This window comes from Gymnogyps californianus, chromosome 5 (assembly GCF_018139145.2).
Source record: "Gymnogyps californianus isolate 813 chromosome 5, ASM1813914v2, whole genome shotgun sequence".
In the NCBI taxonomy this organism is placed as follows: domain Eukaryota; kingdom Metazoa; phylum Chordata; class Aves; order Accipitriformes; family Cathartidae; genus Gymnogyps; species Gymnogyps californianus.
The window spans coordinates 20,571,666-20,597,492 of record NC_059475.1 but is presented as its reverse complement, the minus strand read 5'-3'; the positions used below and the strand labels follow the sequence as shown (position 1 = coordinate 20,597,492).

General features: G+C 52.9%; 1 protein-coding gene across 2 annotated transcripts; it reads left to right on the top strand.

The window, feature by feature from the left end:
- The first annotated feature begins 4,432 nt into the window (after window positions 1–4,432).
- LOC127017147 (ras association domain-containing protein 7-like) lies at window positions 4,433–23,485 on the top strand. Of its 2 annotated transcripts, XM_050898078.1 has the most exons (6): window positions 4,433–4,472; window positions 18,310–18,463; window positions 18,691–19,595; window positions 20,610–20,778; window positions 21,459–21,569; window positions 22,288–23,485. In XM_050898078.1, exons 2-6 carry the CDS (start codon window positions 18,361–18,363, stop codon window positions 22,317–22,319), a joined length of 1,320 nt encoding a protein of 439 aa, XP_050754035.1. In that variant the 5' UTR covers window positions 4,433–4,472; window positions 18,310–18,360; the 3' UTR covers window positions 22,320–23,485. The 2 variants fall into 2 exon arrangements, with proteins under 2 accessions (XP_050754035.1, XP_050754036.1); XM_050898079.1 differs by lacking the exon at window positions 20,610–20,778.
- Window positions 23,486–25,827: the final 2,342 nt, after the last annotated feature.

The window sequence follows — 25,827 nt, the reverse complement described above, 5'->3', positions numbered from 1 at the left end:
CTCTCTTCACTTCCATACACCGTTGTTTTGGCTGTTTCTTCCACCCCTATTCCCAGTGTCGCACGGCTCAACTCGCTGTTGAAGTGGGGAATGGTGATGAAGCTGTAATGACCCGGCCATACTCTCCCCTGGGGACGCTGGATGGGAACGCAGGAGCTCCAACCTAATTACATCTTTTTTTTTCTACTTTTTATTGCAAAAAGCAAGAGCCCTGCTCCGCATTTTGAGTTATTCACTTCCACTTTGAAGGCACATTTTGCTGGTTTGGACCTTTTGCAAAAGCCATTCTAGCAAAGAGCAGGCAACGCAGGTGTCTGGAGGATGTAGGGACCTGAGATTTCTGGCTCTGACCCCGTCGTAGGTTTTTACAATGCTGCCTTTCCACTTGGCTCCCATTCATCCATACCATGAGTTTCCTGGGCACCACTTTTCACGAGACCCTTTGCAGGTCATCTTCCTTCACAGCTCCCACCACTGTAGGTGTGGAAAGCAGATAGGCACACGCAGATATTGCAGCTGCTCTTAGTGTTTTCAGAAAAGTGCTGTATGCCTACAAGATGCAATCCAAGTATGTAAGAAAACCAATGTAGCCAAAAAGTTTACTGTCTAGGGCTGCAATGCTGCAGCCTGCTGTTGAGCATCCCCATTCCTATTGCAGCCACAGGACACAAGTGCTCAGCAACTTCTGCAGGCTTGCTGCAGAAGCAGAATGAATACTTCATTGAATAAAGCAGGAGGACAGGAAATATATCAAGTTTCAGAGGCCAGAAGGCCTGCCCTTGAAGGAGAACGGCTAGTCTTCCCACCAGACCAAGGTCTTCCTACCAGACCAAGGTCTCTCCTTCCTGCAAGCCCTAACCCAAGCAGGGCTGTGGGTGGGAATGGCGGGGTGCGGTCCGTGGTACGCTGGCAGTCAGCTGCAGTGGCTCTGTGGTGCTGAGCCCTGATTCGGCTTTCCTGTGATGCTGCAGCATCTTTTCTTTCTCATGTCTCTTGTTGTCCTAGAAACAGAGGAAAAAATTATTCCAGACAAGCCCTTTTGTTGCACTCAAGGCAGCATCTTCTGTCTCTTAGCAAAACAGTGTATGGTTGCATAATAAAACCCTTGCCAGAAAAACAACAGTGGGTTCAAAACTTTCCAAAGAAACCTGGAAAAACTTCACACCCTGCAAACTTTCCCAAAGTCCTAAGAGTGCTGAAAGGGTCAATAGGCACTTCCTAACCCTGATAGAAGTATATGCTGAGCAACAGGAGGCAGTACTCCTGTATATATACTATATATATAAAAAAATAAATTTTTTTAATCTATATTTATATATTTGTAATTTTTATATATATATATGTATGTCCTCACTTCTGGCTTTGAATTACAGCTCTTGAGGTAAGGGGGGGTCTGCTGGAAGAGAAAGTCAACATGCCATATGGTACTGACCACTTTTCTCTCCCAGTGCCAGGGCTCCCCCGGAAATGTCGAGGGTTTGGGGGCGGTTGTCTTTATTTGAGAGGGAAGCTCTTCTTCTGGGGGAGATGTGCCCTTCTGTGTTCTGAGCCAGGCAAGGGATGCGCTGGGTAATTTCTCTGTGGCACATGAAATGTCATGGCTACATCGGGAAAGGATGGTGACTGACAAATTTCCTGAGGCTCGCGGGGTCCGAAGGCGAATTCCCAAGGTCTCAAGGAGTCCACAACAAGGGGAGAAGGAGAGGAAAGCACCTTGGGGACCATGCAGCCCTTGTCCCCCAGGAGGAAGGGGACTGCAGCTCCTGCCTCCAGCAGTGCCTGGTGGGAGATCGTGAAATAACAGATGACCTTCAGGCCGGCAAGAAGGTTTGATAGCCATGATGCTGACCACATCCAGCTCCTGTGGAGACCAGTGGACGTGGGGCATCTCTGAAAATCTGACTTCTCACTCTGTTCTTTTGGAGATGGGCCTGAAAAAGAAACTTTCCTCTACTCTCCCCTCCCAACAGCTCTGCACATTCTGGTGCCTCAAATACCTATTTTCCCCTCATCCCCCACACTGACCATGCAGTGCCATGTTGTAGCATGGTCTAACATTCCTGTGCTTGAGCTAGCTTGGGTGGCTGTCTCAGTGAAGATGTGCTCTGTTAAGAGAGGCTATAGCTGGTCACCAAATGATGACCTGCTACTAACGCATGGTACATTTGTACTCATGAGGGGTTTTTTTGTGCAAACATATTCTGTATCTTAAGAAGCCTCAGAGCAAGGAGTCTTCGTGTTGCACTCCTGAGCACATCAGCAAGACAGCATCATCTTCTTTGGGGTTACTATCTCATCTGCAATAGGGAGGCTGCTGGAGAGACCAAAGGACCTGCTTGGTTGTAATTCAACTGTTCAAGATGCTGAGATAGCTCCACTCTCCTCCCGAAAGCAGCTTGGCTGCTCAGTGTACAATGAGCATGCGACTTTTCAAAACTTTAAGACACATCTTTAGAAAACCCAGCAAGGAACCAGCAAGCACAAACCCAGAAATCAGCTCGGTCGCTTTTCCTGGGTCAGTCCCTGAACATGGCCTCGGTGCCACAGGAGCTTCTGAGCTTCAGGAATAAATCCGGAGGTGGGCTAAGACACTGCAAGGGTTGGAGGAGGTGGTCCATGAGTAGCCAGTCTGGAAGAGCTCACCAGTATGAAACTATCCCCTGGACACTTTCATCCATCTCGGTTGATGGAAGGTGTGGAGAACTCTTTGAAGGGTGGGGGATCAAGGGATCACACAGACTTGTGGGTGCAGAGTTAGAAGTTTATTTATTTTTTACAGTAACAGCTTTACTTTTACAAGTGAAAAGAGATTTCCAGTCTTTTTACAAGCTGCTAAAGGTAAAAAGATTTAAAACTTAAAATCTTTTAATAAAAAGAAAAACAACCGACCTCACTAGTGGCGAACAAACCTCTGCTCCGTTTGTGTCTGATTAGGATCTCAGAAGAGTATCCAAGCTAATAAATAAGATATGTATCTCCTGAGAACAGCTTTTGTTGTTTTCTTACATAGATCTTTGTTCCTCCTGCACTGTAAGGTCTCCAGGGCATGGCCCGTGTTACGGAGCACCAGATGTATTATCTGATTTTAGGAGATCATAATTATGAGGAATATGTCAGAACAACAGAAAACTTCATTTAAAAACCCAATTAAAGCTGCCGAGTGACAGCTACATACTCGTGTGTTGCATCACCTCCTAGTCCCAGCAGCTCAGATGCATAGAAGCGAGTAGTTAAGGATGTTGTAAACCTGTCGAGGTCCACATGAGATGGGGATTTTTCTGACTATAAGCAAAAATTAACACATGTTCATGATGGAGCACCAGCCCTGAGATCCATTTTAGAGCAGCCACCTCAGGACCCATGGTCTCATGAGCAGTAGGACATTTCACAAGAGCTTCTGGATAAAGAAATATAAAGGTAACTGTGTGTCTGCCCCACCGCGGGAGATGCTTGGCACTGGGGTTGCACCAGCATGGGCATGGCTGGAGCACCCTCATCAGTGGAGACCACCAGGATGGGATGCTGAGGCTGATGCCACCACAGCCGTCCTCATTGCTTGGCAGGCCGTGGAGGACGGACATCGGTGTGCAAGGTGGGGGGACATTTGGGTGGGTTTTTTGGATGGAAAAAGCAGGCAGAGGGAGGAAGCGAGGAGTTTCCAAAGCCTCCGGCACAGCAGCAGGCACCTGCTTCTTCCCAAACCAGCTGAACCTGTCTCCTTCCCGTTGCCTCTCTGCGGTTTTAGGGCGTTCGAAGCCCCCGGCCGGCTGAAGGGCATGGGGCGCGGGGACTGCGCCCGCCTCCTGGCCCAGGCCAAGCTCTTCCTCTGCGAAAAGGGGTTGTTTCCTCCGTCCCGCCTGGGGACCTGCCGGGGCAGGTGGAGGTCTGGGCCCTGCCGTCGGACGGGCACGGTCTTTTAGGTACATCATGATAATGATTTTAGACTTTTTTTTTTTAAAAGAGAATTTAAGACCTTTTTTAAAAATAAAAGGATAATTTAATACTTTTTTTTAAAAAGTGGGTTTTTTAAGGGTTTTTTTTTTAAAGGAGAATTTAAGGCTTTGGGGAAAAAAAAAGGAGAATTTAAGAGTTCTTTTTTTTAAAAAAAACAAACAGGAGAACTTAAGACTTTTTTCTTAAAGGAGAATTTAAGGGTTTTTTTTAAATAAAGATGAATTTAAGACTTTTTTTTTAAAGGAGAATTTGAGACTTTTTTTTTTTTTAAAAAACAAGGTGACTGTAAGACTTTGGGGCGCTCGGCGCGGGGGGGAGGGGCGGCACTCACCTGGCCCGGGGGCGGGGCTGGCGGGGGCGGGGCGGGGCGGGGGAGGGGGCGGGGCGGCGGAGCTGCAGGTCGCAGCGGCTCCGCGCTGCGGAGCGGAGCGGCGGGGCCGGAGCGGCCGCTGCCGAGGAGAGAGGAGCCGGAGCCGGAGCCGGAGCCGGAGCCGGAGCCGGAGCCGGGCTGGCGGCAGGTGAGTGCGCACCGGTGCGGTGGGACCGGGCCGGGCCGGGCTTCCCGGCGAGGGCCCGCCACCGCCGCTTTGCAGTACCAGGGCGCGGCGCGGCCCGGCCCGGCCCGGCCCTGCCCTGCCCTGCCCGCAGCCAGGCCGGCACCCCCGGGAGCAGCCCCGGGGAGAGTGGCTGCTGTGGCGGCGTCGGGGCCGCTGGCCCCGGGTCTCCCCGGAGTAAGCGGCCCCTGGGACAGCTGGCGCCTTGCTCGCCTGGCAGGGCCCACCGGCAGTGGGGGATAACCGCATTATTTTGGGGCTGCGAAGTGCAACGACCCACCTGGGTGCATGGAGTGGGGCAGGGAAAGCGAGGAGATGACGTGGGGGCAGAGTGCCTGCAGAAACCCAAATCCCTTAACGAGAGCCCAGGCTGGGGTGACTGGGAGCGGCTTTCAGCACTGGCAATAGCCTGAGCCCCTTTGCCACCTGCCCAGTGCCGCACTAGTTGTGTTGAGCACTGGGTGGCTTTGCCTCCCACCTGCCCGGGGCACTGGGAGCTGGCACTGGCATCCCCAGCAGCTCCTGCCACCAGCACGGCCCACCCAAGCCCCACTTGAAGGAGCAGCATCGCAGTTCCACTTAGCACTGAAAACGCTGGCCAGAGCCCACGGCGGCGGAGCAGCTGAGGTGGTGTGGGGTCCCAGCTACCCATGCTAGCAGCATCCCCTCATGGTCTGCATCCACGGCGCAAAGCTGTCTGTCCTTCCTCCCTTCAGAGATGTCTCCGGCTCCCTGAGGAGAGGGACTAAATTCCTCGATAAGAGCCTGGCTCCTTGCTGCATACTTCTGATGCCTTCTGTGAACTCTGCCTGCAGGTTGTTTTGTAACTCTGCTTGGGGCCTGCTGCGGGTGGGAGAACAAACTCCTCTCCCTGTTTTTTTCCTGCCCTGTGACAGCACTTTGTAATTGCAGGTTAAAAACCCACTTGCAGGTTAAAAATCCAAATGTCAGTTTGAGGGTAGTATTGCACAGAGGAAGGGGTCACGGCCATGCACCTCTCACTCAAACAGAGCGGGCTGCTTCCGGCACAGCCTGTGGCACTCCCCTTGGAATGGCTGATTTCAGGAGAAATAAGGAAGAGGCAGATGGAAATGGGTGAGAAATGATCTGAAGAGGTGAGACAGGAGTTTTGGCTGCTCCTTGCAGTAAGCCAGGGCCAGCTCCCAGGGAAGCTGTGCTAACGGCGCACTTGTGGGCCCTGGCTCCATGCTCTGCCGAGACTTGCCAGGCAGGCGCCGGGCCCCGGGAACGTGTGGCAGCACGAACGCCAGAGCTCAGCCGTCAATGGCTGGGCACTGGATCCGGCTGGGATGGGGCAGCAATGCTACATGCACCCGTCTGCTCACCTCGCTGGGTAGCTGTGTGGGGTCACGCTCCTCATGCAGCAAGAATTGCAGCTCTTCTTAGGGAGAAGAGAGCAAATGCGTGTGTGCACATGCTGTATCTGCAGTGGTTATGAGCAGGAACCGTATCTGAACACTGCTTGCCTTCCTTAGCAGGCAGTGCTGGCGGTGTCTGCTCGGGAAGGGACTGCAGGGAAGCGGGATGCTCTTACCTTCTGCTGGTGCTGCTGGAATGCCAGGAATCCTCCTGCATCCCAGTTATCTGCTGGGAGAGCCTGAGCACGGCGCCTGGCCTCCCTCTCGGCATAGCTCCACTGGCTTCCCCATGCCCTCTTGAAAGAAATAGCATGGAAATGGAGAAGCGCCCGCCCCCAAGTGCATACATCTTCCTAAAGCCTTTCTTCCACCTTTTCATAGAAAGCTGCGAGGCTGGGGAGCATGGCTTGCAGCGCCTGCGGGTGCCCGGCACCCTGCAGCATTGAGCACTGCGGGTCTGGGGGTCCTGCACTCTGAAATTTCCTAGCAAGGAGATGCCGGTTGCTCTAAAAAAATAAAATTCTTTGCAAATGAGTGCGAGAGATGTGGGAGTTAGCTCTACCTAGGGCTTGAAGGGGGGGACCTGAGCAACAGTCTGACCCTAAGATAATAAAACAACTTAAGAACTAAGTCTGATTTATTTTAAATTCTTTTTTTTCCTTATGCTTAAGAAAAGCGAGTTACAGCTGCACTCAGGTGCTTGGTAGCTTTGGATACCCGCAGGCCCCAGCGAGCGTGCTGGGGAGCTTGCCAGGCTTGACCAAACCTTTTGGCAGCGGGTGGCAGCTGGCCAAAGCGGTGCGGCGACGGCCGGTCTGAATCATCCCAGGGTGCTCCCTTCCCTGCTCTTTGAAATATGACTTGACCAAAAAAGGTAGCGTGGTGTAGTTGCTGAAGATACAGGGATTTACTGCGCCTGGGCAAATAGAGGAGCTTCTGTGCTAAAGTATTTTGGGGACTGGATGTAAAATGGGGTTGGGTGGGAACTGGTGTGCTCTGGCAACATTTGTGTTCTCCACCTCCATAGTGGAGATGTGTGTCGTGGTTGCCTTCACCGTCACCATGTGCTGCAGAGAAATACTACCTGAGTGCATCTGCTAGGGTCCCTGCTCATTCATCTCATCCATGTTTTTCAATGTCTCTCTGCCCTGTCCCCTTTGTGTCTTCTGCTATGGGAAAAACCTCCAGTGGTGGCTTGGAAGTGACCCATGCCCACGTTCTGCTCTCCCCCCACATGCCGGGGAGGGTGATGCTTTGGGACCAAATCCAGACAAGGGGTTGATCCTCCCTAGCTGGGAGGCCATGATGTGCGTGCCAAGGCTTTGGAGCAGGTATTTCCTTGAGTCGTGCAATGTTGGGTGCTGTGGTGAGCTAGGAAGAAGTCCAGGTGCTGCTTGACAATGGCTTGCCCTCTGCTTAAGTTTAAATAAAGGCGTGAGGACATTTTAAGTATTAGCTCTGTGTGTATGCGCTGTTTTTAAGAGCATCTTTTTAAGGGATGTTCCTCAATCTGTCCCAACTTGTCTATGCCGTTGTAAACCTGTATAGTCAAATTAAGGCATAAGTGTGTCTCCACGGAAGGTTTTTAACAAAATCCTGTTATTGTAAATGATTGCTAACAATTTTATATCCTTCCATTTTTCAGATGCCAAGTTCATGAGCTTCTAAAAGCAGCTGATTATCTGGCTTTTTGTGGACTGGAGTCAGCACTTTCTTGAGGGCTAGGGTGCTTCCAGCTGCCCTGGGCTAGTCATCTAGAATAACTTGTTGCTTCAAAAAAAAGAGGGGGGAAAAAAAAAAACCCAAAACCCCACAACACTTCTTACCTGAAGACATAGGTGGATCAGCCCTGAGCTCGACACTTTGGGGCAGTTAAGCACTGCCTGAATTTGGGAGAGCTGCCTCTGCTGCTTTGTAACCCTGCTGCAGCACAGGACCTGCTGGAGCTCTTGGTCTTAGGAGCCACATGCTCAAACCTGCCCATGTCCCCTGAAGTGTCTCCTGCATAACTGGGAGGACTGGTGAGGGGATGCCGCAGTGCTCTCAACAGCGTTTTGGTGTCCAGCATCCCCCATGATGCTAGACCTAGCAGTGTGCTCCTGAGCACGGGGACTTTGAAGGCACCTATAGCATCCTATAGGAGAGTAGCTGGGTCAGCAGAGAAGCCCGGTGAGCGGCAGCCTCCCCTTTGCTCCTTGCTTTTCCTGCCAGACCAGGGAAGCCATTGGCAAGGAGTGGGAGCACCCAGCTGGTGTTGTGAAGCTGCCCAGCTGAGGGATCGCAGGGAGAGCATTTTTTAGGGTTCTTGCTGGTTTAATGATTCTTGCTGGGAATGTTGCTTTCCCCAGGAGGCACAAGTGCGCAGCCAGGAGCTGATCTGTGCCTCTGGATTCTTGCCTGAGGTGGCTGCTGGTGTGCAGGGGGTTGGATGAACACTACAGACATCTCTAGATAAGAATAAAGGTGGGTTGGTTTGAGTTTTTTTGGAGGCATTGTGGTTGCTGTTTTCACTTGCTGATTTTTATTTATTTTCTTTTCCAAGTTCTGGCAATGTTTGGAGGTGGCAGTCCTCCTTTCTGCAAAGAGCCGAACATACTCACAGTGGGAAGGCTGGGTGGACCAGGCAATGGGCTTTTACCTCTTTGTATGTCGTGATCAGTGCTGGCTGGTTCCTGCAACATGAACCCCTGCCCTGCTTCTCTGAGGGACAACTTGAGCTTAACTGATTGTCAGAAAGCAGCTCATGGTCTCCTTGGGCTCTTGACCAGTATGCTCAGGTCTTTGCTTAATGGTTTGTGCTTGTAGAAAGTCAGGTGTTTCCCAGGCTTGCTCTGAGGACATCTCTCCTTCCTCTCCTCCCTGCCCTGATTCCTCTGGGACAGGGCTTTCTCAGGGCAGCTCATCGAGTCCTCAGGGTCCCATCCCAAAGAGGTGGCTCTGCGAGGCTTTCTCAGGGTTAACCCAGCCTGGGTGCCAGGTTGTACCATGTCATACCTGGTCCAAGGCATTCCCACCTGCCCCACCATTGGTCAGGAAAAAAGCTGTATCTGCACAGGGATTTGTACCACAGAAAGGATTCCTGTAGGGTGTGGTGTTTTTGTTTGTTTTTTTTTTAAAGTCCTTTTATATTGCTCTTTCTAGTCTTTTAAAAATCTTACAAACTCAGCATCTTATGTTGCGAAAGGATGTTTGCTCTCCCAGTCTGGCAGGGAAATATCCCTGGGACCCAGGAGTGGATGCGCTAGAAACAACATCGCTTTGCATCTTTGAGATGCTGCATGCTGAGGACTAGTTGTCCCTCAAATCTACTTCGCTTCAAGTGATTTTTGGAGTGTTTTAACATGGTTTGAGGATTGCCTAGGCTGCGATGTTGGACTTCGTGCTGTCCTCTTTGAATTCATTTGGCTTTTTAGCAACCTGCTGGGAGTATAAAGAAGCTGGGGTAGGAGGTTCAAAAGGTTGAGTTTCCCCAAAGTGACCCCAGCTGAGCATGAGTTGCATAAGGATTAAGCTCCTAAACGCTTCTGAAAAACCAAGATGTTTTTATTGCATCTCCCCCTCCGCACAGGCGGGAGGGCCAGCACGGTGCCCAGCACTGATTCCCATTCCATGTTGGTCCTTTGGGTATCACTGAGTGCTGGCGGAGCCCTTGACCCCCAGCATTTGGAAGGAGGACACCTACGTGTGGAGCAGGAGATGGAGCCCTTTGCCAGCATTGAAACCCTTTCACCCAGAGGTTCGCCGCCTCCCAGCAAGGTGGTTTCGGAGATTAAAGTTGGTCATGCAGCCATGATCTCCATCACTTGTTGAAGGACAGTGACTTCTACCCCCCGATGGATGGCCCCTTGCATTTTAGTGCCAGATTGGGGGATTGAGTTGCCTCTCCAGAGATGTGACTCCATTTTAGTGCTTTAAAGAGCTTATTATCTCTGGGTGGGTTCAGGCGGGGATTGATAGCACATCTACCTAATTAATCATGTGCCAGGTAGCGTGAAAGCAGAGACTTCTAAAATACCCAAGTGTCTTATCAAAGGTTTCAGCCTGGATTAATTCTGGGTCTCTTGTTTATTTGACTCTGAGTCTGTGTGTGTGAGAGAAAGAAAGGAGCGATTTCAGCTCTCAGCAAATGGTCATTAAAGACCTTTTTAATCCTACAAAGTTATAAATAAATACCCATGGCAGCATGCACTTGCATATTCATCAGTGCATCCTCTCCTCTAGAGACCCAGCAGTGCATCCTTGATGTGTGGCTGCTTTCCGAAGCAGGGTAGGAAACTGCGAGTTATTCTGGAAATGGAAAATAAAACCTGGACAGTTTATCCCTGGTTTTGCATTTGCTAATTTGTTAATTACCCTCTGCCCTAGGATGAGAATTGGAGTGGAAAGAGGATTGCTGGTGGCTGACGCCAGCTCCTCTGAGGGAGGCTGGAAGGCAGGTTGGGGGGAGAATATTTGTAGGTCATCTGGCTTTTTCATGTCCCTGGTCCTACTTGGAGAGGTGCAGAGCCTGAATTTTCCTGTAATCCTATGGAAATGGAGCCTTGATCGCTTTGGGATGAGACAGGGAGAGCAGCAGGTCAGTGCCTGTCTCCACTTGCCTTATAGGTGGCCAGGGTGCATCTTGTCCTCTGGGCTGGACCAGGCAAGCATCACGAGGAAGCTGCACTTTGAGGGTCGTTTCTGGCTCTTCTGGAGGCATTGGGAGAAATAGCTCATTGGTTGGGTTTTCCCCATTTTGGTCTTGCCCTTGCAGGGGAAAAAATGGAAATTTGGAGGAAATTGAAACACTTCTCCTCTTTGGCTGGAGAGGAGAAAGCGGGTACTTTGGGTACTTCAGAGTATTTCCAAGCCTTGAACAAGCTCTTGCATCTCCAGATTTGCAGCATTCCTCCTGCGTCCCACGTGATGAGAAATATAAGCTGTTTTCTGACTTGGGGAATGGGCTGTGTGTAATAATGGGGGAATATTCACAAATTACATCATGCTTTTGCTGATGACTGCTGTGGAAGATGAACGTGGCAGAGATGCTGGACCCACTGGCAGATGCGTGCCAGGATTGTGTTTGCGTGCGGATGGTCTGGCAAATACCCCTCAGGGACTGGCTTTTAAGAGCTGGATTGTGAGTCATCCCCTGAAGATGATGGGCATTTGGGCATCCCGGAGCTGCTGCACTGGGGCTCACAGCTGAGCAGCAGCTGCACTTACAGCGGTGCCTTGACAGCTGAAGAGCAAGCACCAAATTTTTTTGTATTAAAAATAAAGGCAATAGTTTTAGGGAAAATTTGGGGGGTGGACTCAACCCTGAAAGGTTTTCAAGTCCAACCCGTAATCCTCAAGACTGATCTAGGTCAGCCTAGAGCCCAAAGGTACCTAGATCCAGCCTTGCCCCTGTGCTGGGAGCTGGACACCTAAATACTTCCCCAGCCCCTCCTGGGCCCAGCGTCTGGGCGGGTTTAATTGCACAAGAAAAAGGAGCGTGGCAGTGCAAGAGTCTTTCCTCTTTCGCCTCTAATCTACACATTGTTGCTGATTTTGCTTCGCCCTCTTGAGAAGAAACTATAAATTTACTCTCAGCTACTTTCATGAAATTGCTTTTCACTTGAGTGTCTGGGGTTGATGGTAATGGTTACAGCAATAGCACGTGCTACTAATGTTGCCCTTGCAAACCTTCATCTTTATGGCAGACTTTACTAGCCACCCTTGCCAGCTCTTCTCCCCTGTGGATGGTAACCATTAGTGCTGCAAGGGAGAAATATGATGCATTAAGGTGAGGAAGATGATCCTTCGCCTTCCAGGCTGAAACACAGTAACGGGAGTGTGTGCAGTAGGTGGAGGGGGTTTTTTTGCTTCTTTTAATTTATAATGAGCTTTCGGTTGGCTGCTCATCTGTGGGGTGGACTGGCTAGTAAACATCCCTGAAATGTCATTGCTGCCCGCAGTCCTTGATGTTTCAACATGGCTCTTGACACTGGCCCGCAATGGCCACAAATCTTAGCTTGTTTAAGAGGGGGGAAAAAAGTTCCCTGGCTCCTTCACAGTGCTGTTTCTGAAGGCTTCATGTGGGTCGATGCTGTAGCAGGCCCAAAAGCTTGGGGGGTGAGCTTCCGCATTGGCCAGGGCCCTAAATCCCTGCCAAAGGCCATCACCCCGAGGCCCATCCCCATCCCACGTCGCAGCCCTGGGCAGAATTTGTCCCTGGCTCTTCCTGCCCTGTTCCCAGCCTCGCCGGTACACCCCGGACACATCTGCGTGGGTCTGTGATTTTGGGGATGAAGTGGAGCAGCAAATCCCCAAGGCTCTATTTTGCTCTTAATGGGGGGTTGCTGGTGTGGTGCTTATGGCTCTCCAGAAATCTGTCTCTTTGAGCAGTTCCTGCAAGATCCTAACGTGTGGGACACGTCCCCCTTGGGGTGCCAGGGGACTTCGGCGGTGGTCTGTGGCTTCACGCTCAACTGTTGCTTCAGCTGCCGAGTAATGCAAGTGCCACGGGACTTAGTTTTCCTGGTCTTGGCCCTTTGATCTCCTTTGGGTGCAAAAAGCCCTTGAAACATGGATCTAACTTCTGCAGATGCTGAGTGTGTGTTACGTATCATAAGATGCCCCCACCAGAAGCCGCTTGCTATCGAAGTGCGACAGAGCCCAGGGGTGTGCGTGGGCTGGGATCCATCCGCACATCTCTGGTAAAGCTGCACCTTCAAGGTACATTTGCAGTGGTTGTCCCTGTCCCCAGCTGGAGTTTCTCCAACTGAAGGAGGAGCGAAAAGTGGAGTCCACAAAGGCCTCGTGCAGTTTTGAAATTACTGATTTCAGTAATTTGCTGATTTTTAGGGCTTGCTGTCAGGCATGCCATGGCAGAGCAGGGAGCTGGATGGGGCATGATGGGTGGACCAAGGGTGTGGGGACTATTGTGGCCACCCCTAAATAAGCTGCTCGGGTGTGAATTAGAGCCCCATGCCTGCTGGTTCCTTGCTCCTAGGTGCTTGTGGCTGCCTTGCATAAGAGCTGGTGGCTTCGATAGGCCTGGGGGGTGAGTAATGCTTGCACGCCCTCCCTGTGACTGCGGAAGGATGAAGAGCTGCCTCTCTGGGTTGTGACCGCTCTGGTAGGACTTGTTTGTCACCTCTTGAGCTCGTTTAACCCCTGTCAGCTCTCTGTGCCAGGATGAAGTAACCCATTTGCTGCCCAGGGCTGGAGCCCTGTGCCTGTATCCTGCCCACACCCTGATGGCCCCCACGCTGCAGGAGAGGACAATGACCTCTTTGGTAGGTGGCCCTCTTGGCTGCTTTGCACCAGGCCAGGAGATGGTGTCCCTTCAGGATCCCGGGGCCAGCATCCTCAGGACAAGCATGGCACCATGGAAAGGTCCTGCACCACGTAGCTGCAGGCAGGGTTTTGCCTGGTGCTCCCTGCTGCAGTGGCAGTGACCATCGATGGTCGCCAGAGTCTGCTGCATGGACAGCTCATTCAGAGCTGTGGATGATCATCCCCACCCAGTGTGGGACCTGCCAGCCCAGGAAGAGCCACAGCGTCAAGCCTTGCCATGGCTGATCATATCCACCCAGCATGGGAACTGCCAGCCCAGGAAGTGCCACGGCATCAACCCTTGCCATGGCTGATCTCTGCCCAGCGTTGGACCTGCCAGTGGCATCAACCCTTGGCCGCAGCCTCAACCTTTGACTGCGGCGTCACCTTCTGGCCTGGGATGGACATGGCATGGAAAGCCCAGCAGAGCTGCTCTGTCCCTGCAACACCCCAGCCAAGGGCAGGTGATGCCACTCATCAGGGCAGTGATGAGGGACCTGAGGCAGGAGGACACTGTCGATGGGCTGGAGGGGAGCCTGGACCATGGCCTGTCCCGTCCAACCTGCTGCAGGATGAGCACCATCAGGAGGCTTCGGTTCCCTGTGGATCTTCTCCATGTTGGATCACCTCTCCACACCTGAGTAACAGGGAGGCTTGTGTCCCCCCAGAGGGTTTCAGCACATGGGCAAGTACCATGTCTTCCCTTTGGTGCCCAGGAGCTGAGCCCTGTGCTTCGGGCAGGGAGGGACCTCAGGAAGTATTAAATAGCTGCTGGATGCGTCACCACAGCAGTCGCAGGCAGTGAGTCACGGACAGCCTGCCAGTGCTCCAGCATGCAGGATGGCGGCACGGGGCCACTCCTCCCCTCCCCTCACTGCTTGCTGTTTCCTCATGTATTGGGTTTTTTTTTTACTCATGTGTCTAGACACAGCTGGGATGAGCTTCCCCTCTGGCATCGGGCAGGAGAGGAGTGAGAGGGTCAGGTTCAAAGCAGGAATAAAATGACCCAGAGTACCCCAGCATCCACCCAGAGTGCATCCAAAGGGAAGCAGAGCGGCTGGTCCCCGTGGACACCTTGGTCCTCCTTAGATGGTGGGTTCATCACAGCCTGCTATCAAGTACAAATACATCTTTATTTATTAATTAAGAGTCTTTATAACCCTACCCCCAGCCCAAACTCTGACCTGAAAGGCTAGTCTTCTGGCTTTTTGCAGTTTTAATTAGGCTTACTGGGAAGCTCTCCCTATGCCACTGGCCTGCCTGGCCCCGTAGCCAGCTCTCTGCCAGGGGGTGGACATAGCAAGAGAGGCAAGCAAACCCGCAAAAATGGGTGAAACCTTGGTGCTGGTGGGATGCTTGGCTCAAAACCTTCATGCTGGTCCCAGACAGTGCTTGTTAGGAGCGCTGGTAGAGGCGTTTGCAATGCAGCTGAGAGGCATTTGGGATGCAGCGGGATTTGGGTTGCAGCTGGCCTTGCTGTTGGGTGCAAAATTGGTGGTTTTTCCCTAACCAGATTTTCTCTTTTTCTTGTGTGGCAAAATGTGGGAGAAAGGCACTTGCAAAGTGTTTGCAATCCTTGGTTGTCTCAGCTTCTGTGTCCCCTACAGAGACTCTCAGGAGGGTCCCTGCAAATTTGTGGCGGTCCTCGCTTCTGTAAGGAGGGTGACTGGCCAATTTTCTTGGCTGACTGTGTATTATTTCAGGTCCAGGGAGATCACAGAACCCTTGCAAGTCCTGGCAGCCATCAGGACGGTGGTTTGCAGGGGCTGTGCAAAATGTGCATCCTCTTGCACATGCAGAAATGCTCCTTCATCTCCTCTTCCTTTAGCCCAACAGCTTCGGGGAGGCTGGGAGACGGCAGTGCCAGGAAACAAAATAAAGCTGCAAGATCCGAGATCGTTAATTTTTTTTAAATTTTTTTTTTTTTAGTGTCAGCATTTGAAATTCCAACTCCCAGTTAGGAAATTTGTTGAAGTTGTGGTATGAATCATCCCTACCCTCAATTTTAGGACCCATTGCATGGGGAAGGGAGCAGAAAATTAGTCACTTTGTTAATCTGCTTCCAAAAAAAAATTATTTAGAAACCCATAGCGGGGCGGGGGGGAATAAGAATAAAATAAGAGTGGCTTTTGGGAGCGGCTGTCATGTGTCCTGGCGCCCACAGCCACCTGCTCACTTCCCTGTGCTCTTTTCAGGACAGCTGGCAGGGCCTGGCAACTGCCTGCACTTCTGGTTCATGATCAAAGTGACCTCCTAGGGTGAATACAAACAGAGGCAGCTGGAAACCGGCCTCCTGCTGAGAAGTACTTCTTCCCCAAGAAAAGTGATTATCACCCAAAAAAAAGCCCTTTTCGCTACCTGGTGGCGTAATGAAGGCACCCTCTAATTAAAGCAGGGGGTCAGCAGTGAAGCTTCAGGAGAGGGGGGTCATATTTGCAAGTGGAGCAATGAGACCGCCCCCCAGCTGCTGATTTTTTTAGGAGTCATGGTAAAGAGCTGGGGGGGCTACAGTGGAGGTGATGCTGGGGGCGAGGTGGAGGTTTTGGAGTTTATTGCTTGGTGGCTTTTAGGGTGGTTTTTTTGAACCAGGGCAGTGCTGGCACGGTGGGATATTGGGGACGAGATGCTGCATGTGGGTTGTGACATCCCCCTCGAGCAGGGACAGGGGAGTGCGAGGAGCATTGCTGGTCCCCCCAGATGAGGATGAGCTGCCTTCATCCCATCAGCTCCTCCGTGAGCCCAGGGCTTTGGGGGAAGAGGGGCAGCCATGCTGGTTTTGGGTGGGCTGGGGGAGCTGATCCTGCCCTGGGAAGGGGTGAGGAGGGCAGGCAGAGGAGGACGCAGCCCCCAGCCCTATTTGCCACCCCCTTGCAAGGGGGCAGATATCCATATATCCAAATATCGCATATCGAGCAGCAAGCTGGGGACGGTGACCCCCAAAAACCCCAGGGGTTACGGTGAGTGATTGGTTAATGGGTACCCCCTATGCTTGCAAGGATTTAAGGAAATAATAAAAATGATTGGATTTTGGGGTGCTGGGGGATGCGACAGGGGGAGATGCAGCAGGGAGGGATGTGCCAGCTGCTTTTGGGGCGGGGGGGTTCCCCCATATCGGGAGAAAAACTGGCCGCCGCCACTCCCAGCTTTTTGGCAGTGGCGTACCGTGTGCTGGCTGCTGGTAAATGATTGCCGGGGTGGCCGGCCAAGGCGGGGCCGGAGGTTGGTGCTGGGTTTGAACCCAAACAGGTGCCAGGGACTGGTGTGCCGGCAATCCCACTCCCGCACCTAGCAGCGTTCAGCAACCACTGGATTTTTTGGGCAAGGTGAGGCTGTGCGACGTGACTCAACCAGCTGGGTGTTATTTTTTCTTATTTATTTTTAAGCTCCTGGCCTCCCCGTGGGGTCGGGGCAGGGGAAGCTAGGTTTGCTAGCTGGGTCCCTGGCTGGGGTGGGGGTGATGCTCCCTGGGATGCGTTGCCACCGCAAATTTGGCGTTAGGGTGCCGTGGTGGGGCGGGAACAGTGGCTTCGGGGTGAGCTGGGTGGTGCCGTGGTGGCGCCTGGACTTTGCTCCGCGCCGGGGGCCAGTTGCAGCCTTGAATGCACAGGGTGGGGGGAGCCGTGCCAAAACCTAGCTTTGAAATGAAGTTGGGCTAAACCTTACAAACTTTAGTGGTTTTGGGCTCACAGGGAGGTCGGCCGAGCCCAAGGTGCCCTTCGCCCCCACCGGTTTTCCCCAGCCAAGGCAAACATGAACTCAGCGTCGAGGTATTTGCGGTGGCCGCTCTGTGCCCATGTTTTGGAGGTGGGCGGGGGGGCACCGATGGGACCCAGCACCGCAGGGAACGGCCTCGCCAAGCCGTATCTTCCTCGGTTTCTCCTTGCCTTTCTCGTACCGTGGCTAAAATCCCTCATCGCTGGAGGCAGGACCCTTCAAGCCCTCCCTTTGATTACTCAAGCAGGCAACAAAGAATAAGCAAGAAGTGGTGTTTAACCCGAGGTCAAGCTTTCTCGAAGCCTGGCTGCAAATTTGGAGAGCTGGAGCTGAGGGTGGAGAGGTTGCGACCAGCCAGGTTAGGTTGGGAAAGAAGTTTGGGGCTCTCTGGCCGGAGAGCCTGGAAACTTCAAACTTCCTATATACATTCCTCTGCCCGGGTCTTTCAGACAAGCCTGATGCTAGAAAAAACAGTGTTATAGGGGAAAAAAGATACATCTTTGTTTGCACGGTGTTTGAAAATACTGTAAGCTCAAATATTTGAGTTCTTTACAGCTTGTGCTTAATTTTTTTTTTTTTTTTAAGACTGTTGCAGTTGTTGAGCTGCTGGAAGAGGCAGGAGTTGGGTATGCCCGGGCTAACGGGTGTTATTTTAATGCAGGAGAAGTAACCACTGGGTGGCAGTCGGGCTGGGCCCTGGTGTTGGGCAGAGCATCCCCCAGGAGCCCGGGCTTCGCCATGGGCTTTCGTGCCTGGCTCCTCCTCCCAAACCCCACCTTTGGTCACGTTTTTGTGCAGAAAGAAGCTTTATTTTAATTTCTTAATCCCTGTATGATAAATTGAGATGGAGGTAAATAGATTAAAATGTGCATTATCTGCCCCTTCTCTCAATATCCTGTTGCAAGGATGCGCAGCCAGCAGTTTCTCCGCCTCTTCCAATATTGTTTAGAAAATCCCCCAGTGCCATGCTGCCAAATTGTCAGAGAAATCACAGTGGACATCCAGCAAACCCATTAAAAGTCTGCGCTCGCAGCAGAAATAACCTGGGCATCTTCTTCTGGACACCATGCAGGCACACAAACCCCATCACTTCACGCCATGGGAAGATTTGGACCTGCTGCCCAGAAATGGGGGGGGGATTTTTGGTTGGTTTTTTTTTTCTCTTTTTTTGCAGATGAACATTAGTGTTTTAATAACATGAACAAAAATGCAATCCGTGCACAGGGAGAGCTGCAGAGATGGATGGAGGGCAGCAGCGAGCAACTGCTTGGTCTAGGATGCACTTTATGGGATGCTGGTGTTAAAGATGATTTAATGACGCCACTCTTATGTGTCTCATATCTTAAGTGTCTCGTATTCCTCATTAGCGGCTTGGGATGGAAACCTGGTTTCTTTCCTCCCTGCAGGCAGCCCATCCTGCAATGACCCAGCACGCCTGAGGCCCGGCAGCCGCGGGGATGGAGCTGAAGGTCTGGGTGGATGGGATCCAGAGGGTCGTCTGCGGCGTCTCGGAGCAAACCACCTGCCAAGAAGTGGTCATCGCCTTGGCACGGGCTATCGGTGAGCCATCTCCGTCTGCTGGGGGGATGCCCCTTTGCGGGCGGAGGCATCTGCCGAGGGGATGCCCCATCTGCAGGTGCTTCCTGGGAAGACGAGACCTTGGGTGGGTGGGATTCCTGCTCTGGGGTGGTGGGCATGTCACCAGCCGCTGCCCATGGGGCAGCAGCCTCGCACACCACTGCTGGCCATGACTTTCCCCATCTGACGTGCTCACCTCCTCCTGGCAGGTCAGACGGGCCGCTACGTGCTGGTGCAGAAGCTGCGGGAGAAGGAGCGGCAGCTGCTGCCACTGGAGTGCCCCTTGGAGTCACTGGCCAAGTGTGGGCAGTATGCCAATGATGTGCAGTTCATCCTGCGGCGGACAGGCCCCAGCGTGGCCGAGCGGCCCTCCTCAGAGGGTGCTCCGCAAGCCCCTGAGAGGACGTTCATTCGGGCCAGCTTGCCTATCAAGCCCAGGCCTGCCAGCACAGATGCACCCCGTTCCCGGGAGCAAAAAAAATCCATGACCTTCAACTTGGGTCCTACAGGCTCCGGTGACCTGTTTGCCATGAGCCGCTGGAGGCACCAAGCACGGGAAGGGATGGACTTGGAGGGCGGCGGGATTGTCCAACCCTCCAAGGAGGAACTGTTTAGGAGGGTGCTGCGGCAGCAGGAGCAGCTGCATTCCTTGGAGGCCCATGGGGACACCCTGGAGATGGACCTACGGCTCTGGGAGCGTGGCCGGCTCGACGGCCAAGAGGATGAGATCCTCTACCTGGAGCACCTGGTGAGGAGGAATGAGACAGAGCTGGGTGAGGAGGAGTTTTGGCAAAGTGAGCTCCGGCTGGAGAAGGAGTGTGAGCGGGAGCGGCAGGAGCGGGTTAGGAGCCTGCGGGCCAGCCTGGAGGAGTACACCCAGAGGATCTACGAGCTGAGCGCCCAGACTGAAGCCCTGCAGGAGGAGATCCAGTGGGAGATGGCCGAGAGGGCCAAGAGGGGGAAGGAGACCCCTGTGCCCAGCCCCACAGAGCTGGAGGACATGACTGCCAAGATGAAAAGGGACCTGGAGGCCAAGGTCAAGCAAGGTACCCAGCTGGAGAGCAACCTGGCCAGCGTGGAGAAGGCCCTGGAGGAAGCTGAAAGGAACCTGCAGGTAGATAGGACCAGGTTGAACAGCCCCATGGGGTGGTGGGACCTTTGGGAGGGCATGGCACCAGCTTTCCAGTGGCATGGAGCCGATGGGTTGAGTGGGGTTGGTCCTGCCCCACCTGGCTGGTGAGTGTGAGGCTGGGTGCATGGAGGTGGCTCAGCAGCAGTGACCGCTGTCGGGGGGGACACCACCGCTCTTACCTGGCCGACGCAGGGTCCCACACCCATCGCTCTCTGTGCAAGCTGTGTCTGGGCTGGGGCTCTTGCTGGCTGGTGCACAGGGAGCAAAGCATCACGCTGCTCCAGCACAGACGATGGTGCTGGAGCAAATGGTCCATGTGCGGGGTCAGTGGCAGTGGCGCAAGGGTCGATGTCATCTTGGATAAAGGAGTCGCAGAGGAGGATAGTGTAGGTCCCCATGGTGCCTGTGCACAAAGCCTTTTGACCATGCAAGCTGTGCAGGGGCTCGGGCTCATTGCAGGGGGCTGCACGGCATGGAGATGGCAGCCATGGGGCTGAGCCATGATACCCCCCGGCTTGCCTGTCCCGGCCCCCCCCCCAGTATCGGGGGGTCCAGGCGCTGCCCGCTCTCTGCCCACCGGGTCCCCTTCAGTGGAGCAAAAGGGAGAAGCTTTTGCCCAGCCAGGTGGTGGTAGCCACCCTTCCCCAGGGCTGCCATGCTTTCAGCATCTCATCTTGCGCGTCTCGCTTGCGTCCGGCATCTCCCAGCACTGCGGCAGCCACCATTTGACAGCTGCTCGCACCCTCTTGTGGAGATGCAGCAAAGCAGGGCTGTTCCCAAAACATCTTCCTTGTCCCTGCCACTCGGGCACCCTCGTTCCCACAGGCCCTTGGCCAGGGCGGCCGAGCCGCAGTACCCCCTGGTCCCCTCCACTGGCTCTGGCAGGGTGAGCCCCAGCTGGAGGAGCAGCCCCGGGGTGGGTATGCCAGCTGGTTTTGGGGCATGGGGGGAACATGTGGCTCACCCTGTCCCCCCGCCTCGGTGTGTGTTTTGCAGGCCCAGACCCAAGAGCTGGAGGAGTTAAATAAGGAGCTGAGGCAGTGTAATTTGCAGCAGTTTATTCAGCAGACGGGGGCCACGGTGACCGTCCTGCAGGCCAGGTCCGAGGAGGATGCCCAGCCGGAGCCGAGCCCGCGCGAGCTGCCAGCCTGCCGGAGAAACGGAGGTCAGCATGCTGCCGCCGGCTCGGCCGCGGGGGCTGCCCACTCCCTGCCTCCCCCTCCAAGAGGGTTTGCACCCCCTCCAAGGGGGTCAGCCCCAAAGCTGGCTGGTTCCGCCCTGGGTGCTGAGGTTAGGCAGCAGGGACGGGATTTTGGTGCCAGCACGGCGGTTGCTCACCACCCTGGGGGGTCTCTGAGGCTTACCAACCCCAGGGCTCCTTCCTCCTCACCACTGAAGCCTTGGGGCTACTGGTAGCCATGCTCAGGGGTCGGATCCTGCGTTGCTGCTTTTGGGGCTGGGGCAGCCATAGGGAGCTTTCCTTCACAGCATTGCTGCATGCCACCATGGCGGCAGTGGCAAAAAGCAGGCAGTCAAAGGCCAGTGTCAGCCCTCGAGGGCTATGGGCTGGTGGGGATGGGCTCCGGCTGCCAATGACATCTTTGTGTTTGGCGAGGGAAGGGCAAGCGTGGTGCCTGGGGCCACATCCGCATCCTTGCAGGGACAAGAGGAGGCAGCAGGGGGCTCTTGTGGAAGGGGACAGGAGAAAACAGGGACCCGGTCGCTTTTCCTCCGGAGCACCCAGAAAGGGTGATGTGGCTGCCCCTCAGCACTGCAGCGGCCATGCCCAGCGAGCGCGGGAGGCGTGAGCCCTGCCTGAGCCAGGCGTTTTTCCTCATCCCATAGGTTTTCCTCCCACTGCCGGCACCGACTCGCCTCCCCGGGTCAGCACCAAGCAGCTCCTCGGCCATCCCAGGACCCTGCCGGAGCCCCTGGTGTCTAGCCTGAACCCCGAGGGTGCGTACGTCCCAGCAGGCCCCCGGGAGCACAAGCCGGTCTGGGGAGGATGTGTGGGAAGGGGGGAGAGTCTTTTGCTGCCCAAAACGGGCTGCAGAGAGCGAGCGTGTGCTGGGAGCAGGAGGCCGGAGCTATTTATAGATGCCATTCGAAGAGCAAAGCTTACACCCCAGCAGCCTCCGCTCTGCTGCCAGGGGCTCACATGCTGGCAGTCCAGCTCTCTGCCCTGCCGGGAGCTGCAGAGGATGCTCCTCATCCCCTTTCCTGCTGCCCCACATCCCCTGGGGCTAAGACCTTGCTAGGGTTAAGACAGAGAGGTTTTGGCTCCCGTCTTTTATAGGAGTCACTTTTGCTCCATCTTGGGGACCAGTTCACCCCAAAACCCTTTCCACCTCCCGTGACCCTTTTTGCACCTTGCACCACGTTTTCGGGTGCAGCAAAAGCAAGCTGTGATGTCCCTGCCCACCGTGGCGATGCTGCCTGCATCCCGGCATCCCATTCCCACCCACACCACCATCCCCTCAGCAAAAGCCTACTGCCATCTTCCTCATGGCCTGAAACGTCTATCCCCATCTCACCAGATGCTGCAGCATCTGCATGTCCATCTCCCAGTCCAGGCTTTGTGCTCCTGTATGTCCTGTTTTCCATTCTCCTTATTTTCAGGAGCGCTCGCCCACCGTGATGGGGTCGCTCAGGTTGTTTTTGTCTTATCTTGCAGTCGTATCAACGAGGCAGAGCATCTGGAGATAGAAGGGCCCAGCCAGTGGAGGATCAATTGCCTTGCAAGTGTAACTGTATAAATAAACCATATTATATATATATATATATTTTTTTTACTGCTTTATATCATGAATGGATGTGGACAGCCAGACGGAGTATTTTTACAGACTGTAAAATAAAACCAGAGACCAACGACACAAAGCAACCCTCTTCCCCTGTGGATGGAAGCGACCCCTTCTATTTTTTTTAAAGTGCTTTCTATATTCAACAGAAAACAGCAGCGCTCCCGTTCCGTGTAGCCTCCTCAAAAGACCCATCGTGCATTTGGAAAAGTCCTTGCTCCTTTGACTAGGGGAGCAAAGCTGCGGTGGAGACCTGCCTGGAGGCTCGCCTGGATGGAGCAAGTTAACGGGTTTTACAGCATCTTGTTGCAGCAAGCGGGGCCATGACAAACAGCCTCCTCCCTGGCTGCAGGGGAGGCACAAGAGCAGCTTTAAGAAAAATTTCTGCCCCCCCCTTTTTTTTATTATAAGAAACGTGTAATAGAAACCCCCTTTCCACAGTGCCACAGACCAGGCTTCAAGGGAGCAGGGAACACGTGGCGGAGGCTTGTTCTTCTTAAATCCACTTAATTTTTCAACTTGTTTTTAAAATAAAATCACAGAATGAGGCCTTCCCCAGTGGTGGCGCGGGTGGGGAGCAGGACCAAAATGCCTTTGGTGACATTTCACTGTTGGTTTGGTTTTAGTTTTGGGGTTTTTTGGGTTTGTTTGTTTTTTTTTTTTTACTTGATGGCCAGTAGTTACTCTCAGTTTTTGTTCATCTGTCCCAGTGGGTTGCCTTGTATTTTAACTGTGAAACCAAAGCAGTTTGGGGAGGGGATGGGTTTGTCCAGGAGGTCCCCGAGCCTGTTTTCAACGCGTCGTATGCAAAAAAATCTCGGGCACAGCGTTCACCATAAAACCCCACTTCCCCCATACAAATGTAATCCTGTGTGCCACAGTTTCAATTTTCAATAAATCTTTGGGAAAGAATTTGAGCAAAGTGAGCGTGCTGTTGTGGCCCAGGGTGAACCGTCCCTGCTGGCTCCTGGTCCAGTGCCTGACGGGCACGTCCGAGCGGTTTGCACACCTTGTGGCCGCCTGTTTTGTTTCCAAGCCATCTCTTTCCATTTGCCGAATTAAAGTTGTTTTATGACCGAATGCATCTTAAGCACATGCTGCTCTTTGTTTTTTTTTTTTCTTTTTTAAAATCACAAAGTGCTTTACAACCAGCGGCTGAAGCTTGTCTCCGGTGAGAGGGTGGACATCTCTGGGATGAAACATGGCAGCATTTTAATAATGCACAGCAGCAGCTTGGAGCATTTTAGGACAGGAGGTGAAGGCGATGGTGCTTGGCTGCAGATAGGAGCAGGTAAGGGGGAAACATTCCATTTGCCTTCAAGCCCCTCTGTCTGCACCTGGACAACCACAAGTGAGAACGTCAGCTCTTGCTCTCCATCAGCATCTCCCCTGAGGGTCTGCTGGGCTCTGGTCCCTAGGGACGTGCCCCTCAAAACTGATTTTCGAGGTGCCACTGCAGCTCAGCAGGTTGGTCAAGTGATATTGAAGGATTAAAGTTTGCTTCGTTGGGAGAGTGCTGGTGCAGCTGTGTCTCCGGTTATGACTGGAGAGCTGCCGCAGCAGGGAGATGCAATTTCAGAGTTGTCTTTTTTGAATTGGGGGCAGGGTTATGGGGTTTTTTTTTGTTGCTGTGGGGTTTTTTTCCCCCTCCTTAAATTGCATATCTCGGGGAAAATGAGTTAAAAATATGTTTGCTCCATGCAGCCACATCAAGGAGTTTCTTCCCTGTTTGCTTGCTTTTGGGGCTTCTTGCACTCATTTTTTGGACTCTCTTGCTTTTAAAATGAGACTCCACCTTGCTAAGAAGAGAAGCGGAGGGTGATGGAGGTTGAAAGAGCATTTCAGTGCTGCTTGGAGGAAAAACACCCGAAAAGTGAGTTCAGAAAACCCACTTGCCTTGGACATGGCCACATTTTGGGACGTTATGTGAAGTCCTCTGCATGCCCTGAAAAACTGACCTCCACAGGTTAAAAACTGGATCTTTTGGTTTTGGGGCTACATTTGTAGCTTTGCTTTCTGCAAAATAAATGGGAATAAAGAGAAAAGGGTTATTGCTTATGGCACCTCCTGCTGGGAAAAATGGGGCAGAAAATTACTTTGAATCTCCGATTTCGCATGGAATTTTTGCCCTGTGCTTCTGCTTATGTATTATTTGATTATTATTTTTGCGGGTTATTTCTGTTCAGCCATGATCTGACAGGCCAAACCAGCACCAATCTTTCTTCAGGGAAAAAAATAAGGGTTTAAAAAAATATATATCATGGCAGATTTTGGCCTTGCAGCTGCTGCCCCTTGGCTGGGATGCAGGATTTGGAACTGCTACATGGGATGGGGGACAGTGTAGCTCAGCTGTGTCCCCCACTGAGGTCTGAGAATCAGGCGTGGGGTTAGGGAGAGCACTGTGGCTGGGGGCTAACTCTGTTTCTTCAGCTCAAGGCTGTGGCATTTTGCAGATTTTTTTCATTTTGTGTCCTATAAATCATCACCCAGCTGCTGCAAAGGCAGCGGTGTTTCATAAGGTAATAAATTACTTTGATTAACACCGCTCCCCCTGCTGTGGTGCACGCTGTGGTGGGGGGAGAGGCATTAATCAAACTCATTTATTACCTTAGGAAACTCCCCACCTGCGGGTGACCTATATTCCTCCTGGCACGGGGGGCGTGCAATGGCACGGTGAGCGTGCAGGTCCCTGTGCGTTATTTAACTGAGCGAGGCTCAATACCCGCTCTGGCTCCCCCGCCTTTCCACTTTTATCTGCTCTAAAGGCTGTGTCAATAATACATTTCTGCCATTGAATATTTTATTGATGGTTTGACTTTTTTGCTGCTCGCAATTCCCATTTCAAGGCTGCGTGATTGTTCCTAATTAAAATTTTATGCCCTGGGAGAAGCCTTCTTGCTACAGTGGAGATGATGCTGTCCTTTTCTAGGCCACTACAGAGTGGTAGGAAGGAATTACTCATTGTTATGAGATTAAAACAAAGCAAATAAATTACTGTTTTTTCCCTTAAAAACAAACGAAAAGCCCAGCGTATGGCGCGTACTGGAGAGGAAACAACTGGCTTGCGGGCGAGGCAGGGATCCAAGCGTACCGGGTGGCTCGAGGATGTTGAGCCTGGGTGATCAGGGAGTCATGTCCCCATGTCCCTCAGGCACTGCGGGGCAGCTTCGTTTTTTCCTGCAGTGGGCAGGAATGGGCTTCAGGGCTTCTCCCTCCTCAGATGCTTCTCACTACCAGCTCCAGTGCCACCCAAAAATCACAAAGCAGAGGATATACCTGTTTTTCACTGGTGAACAGTCCCAGCATACCTTTTTTTTTTTAAATAAAATAAATCTGCAAGCTACCTGCATGCTCTGTCAGCACAAGGCACCATTCAGGAGAGTAATTCAGCCACCTCCATCCTCCCTGGGGCTCTT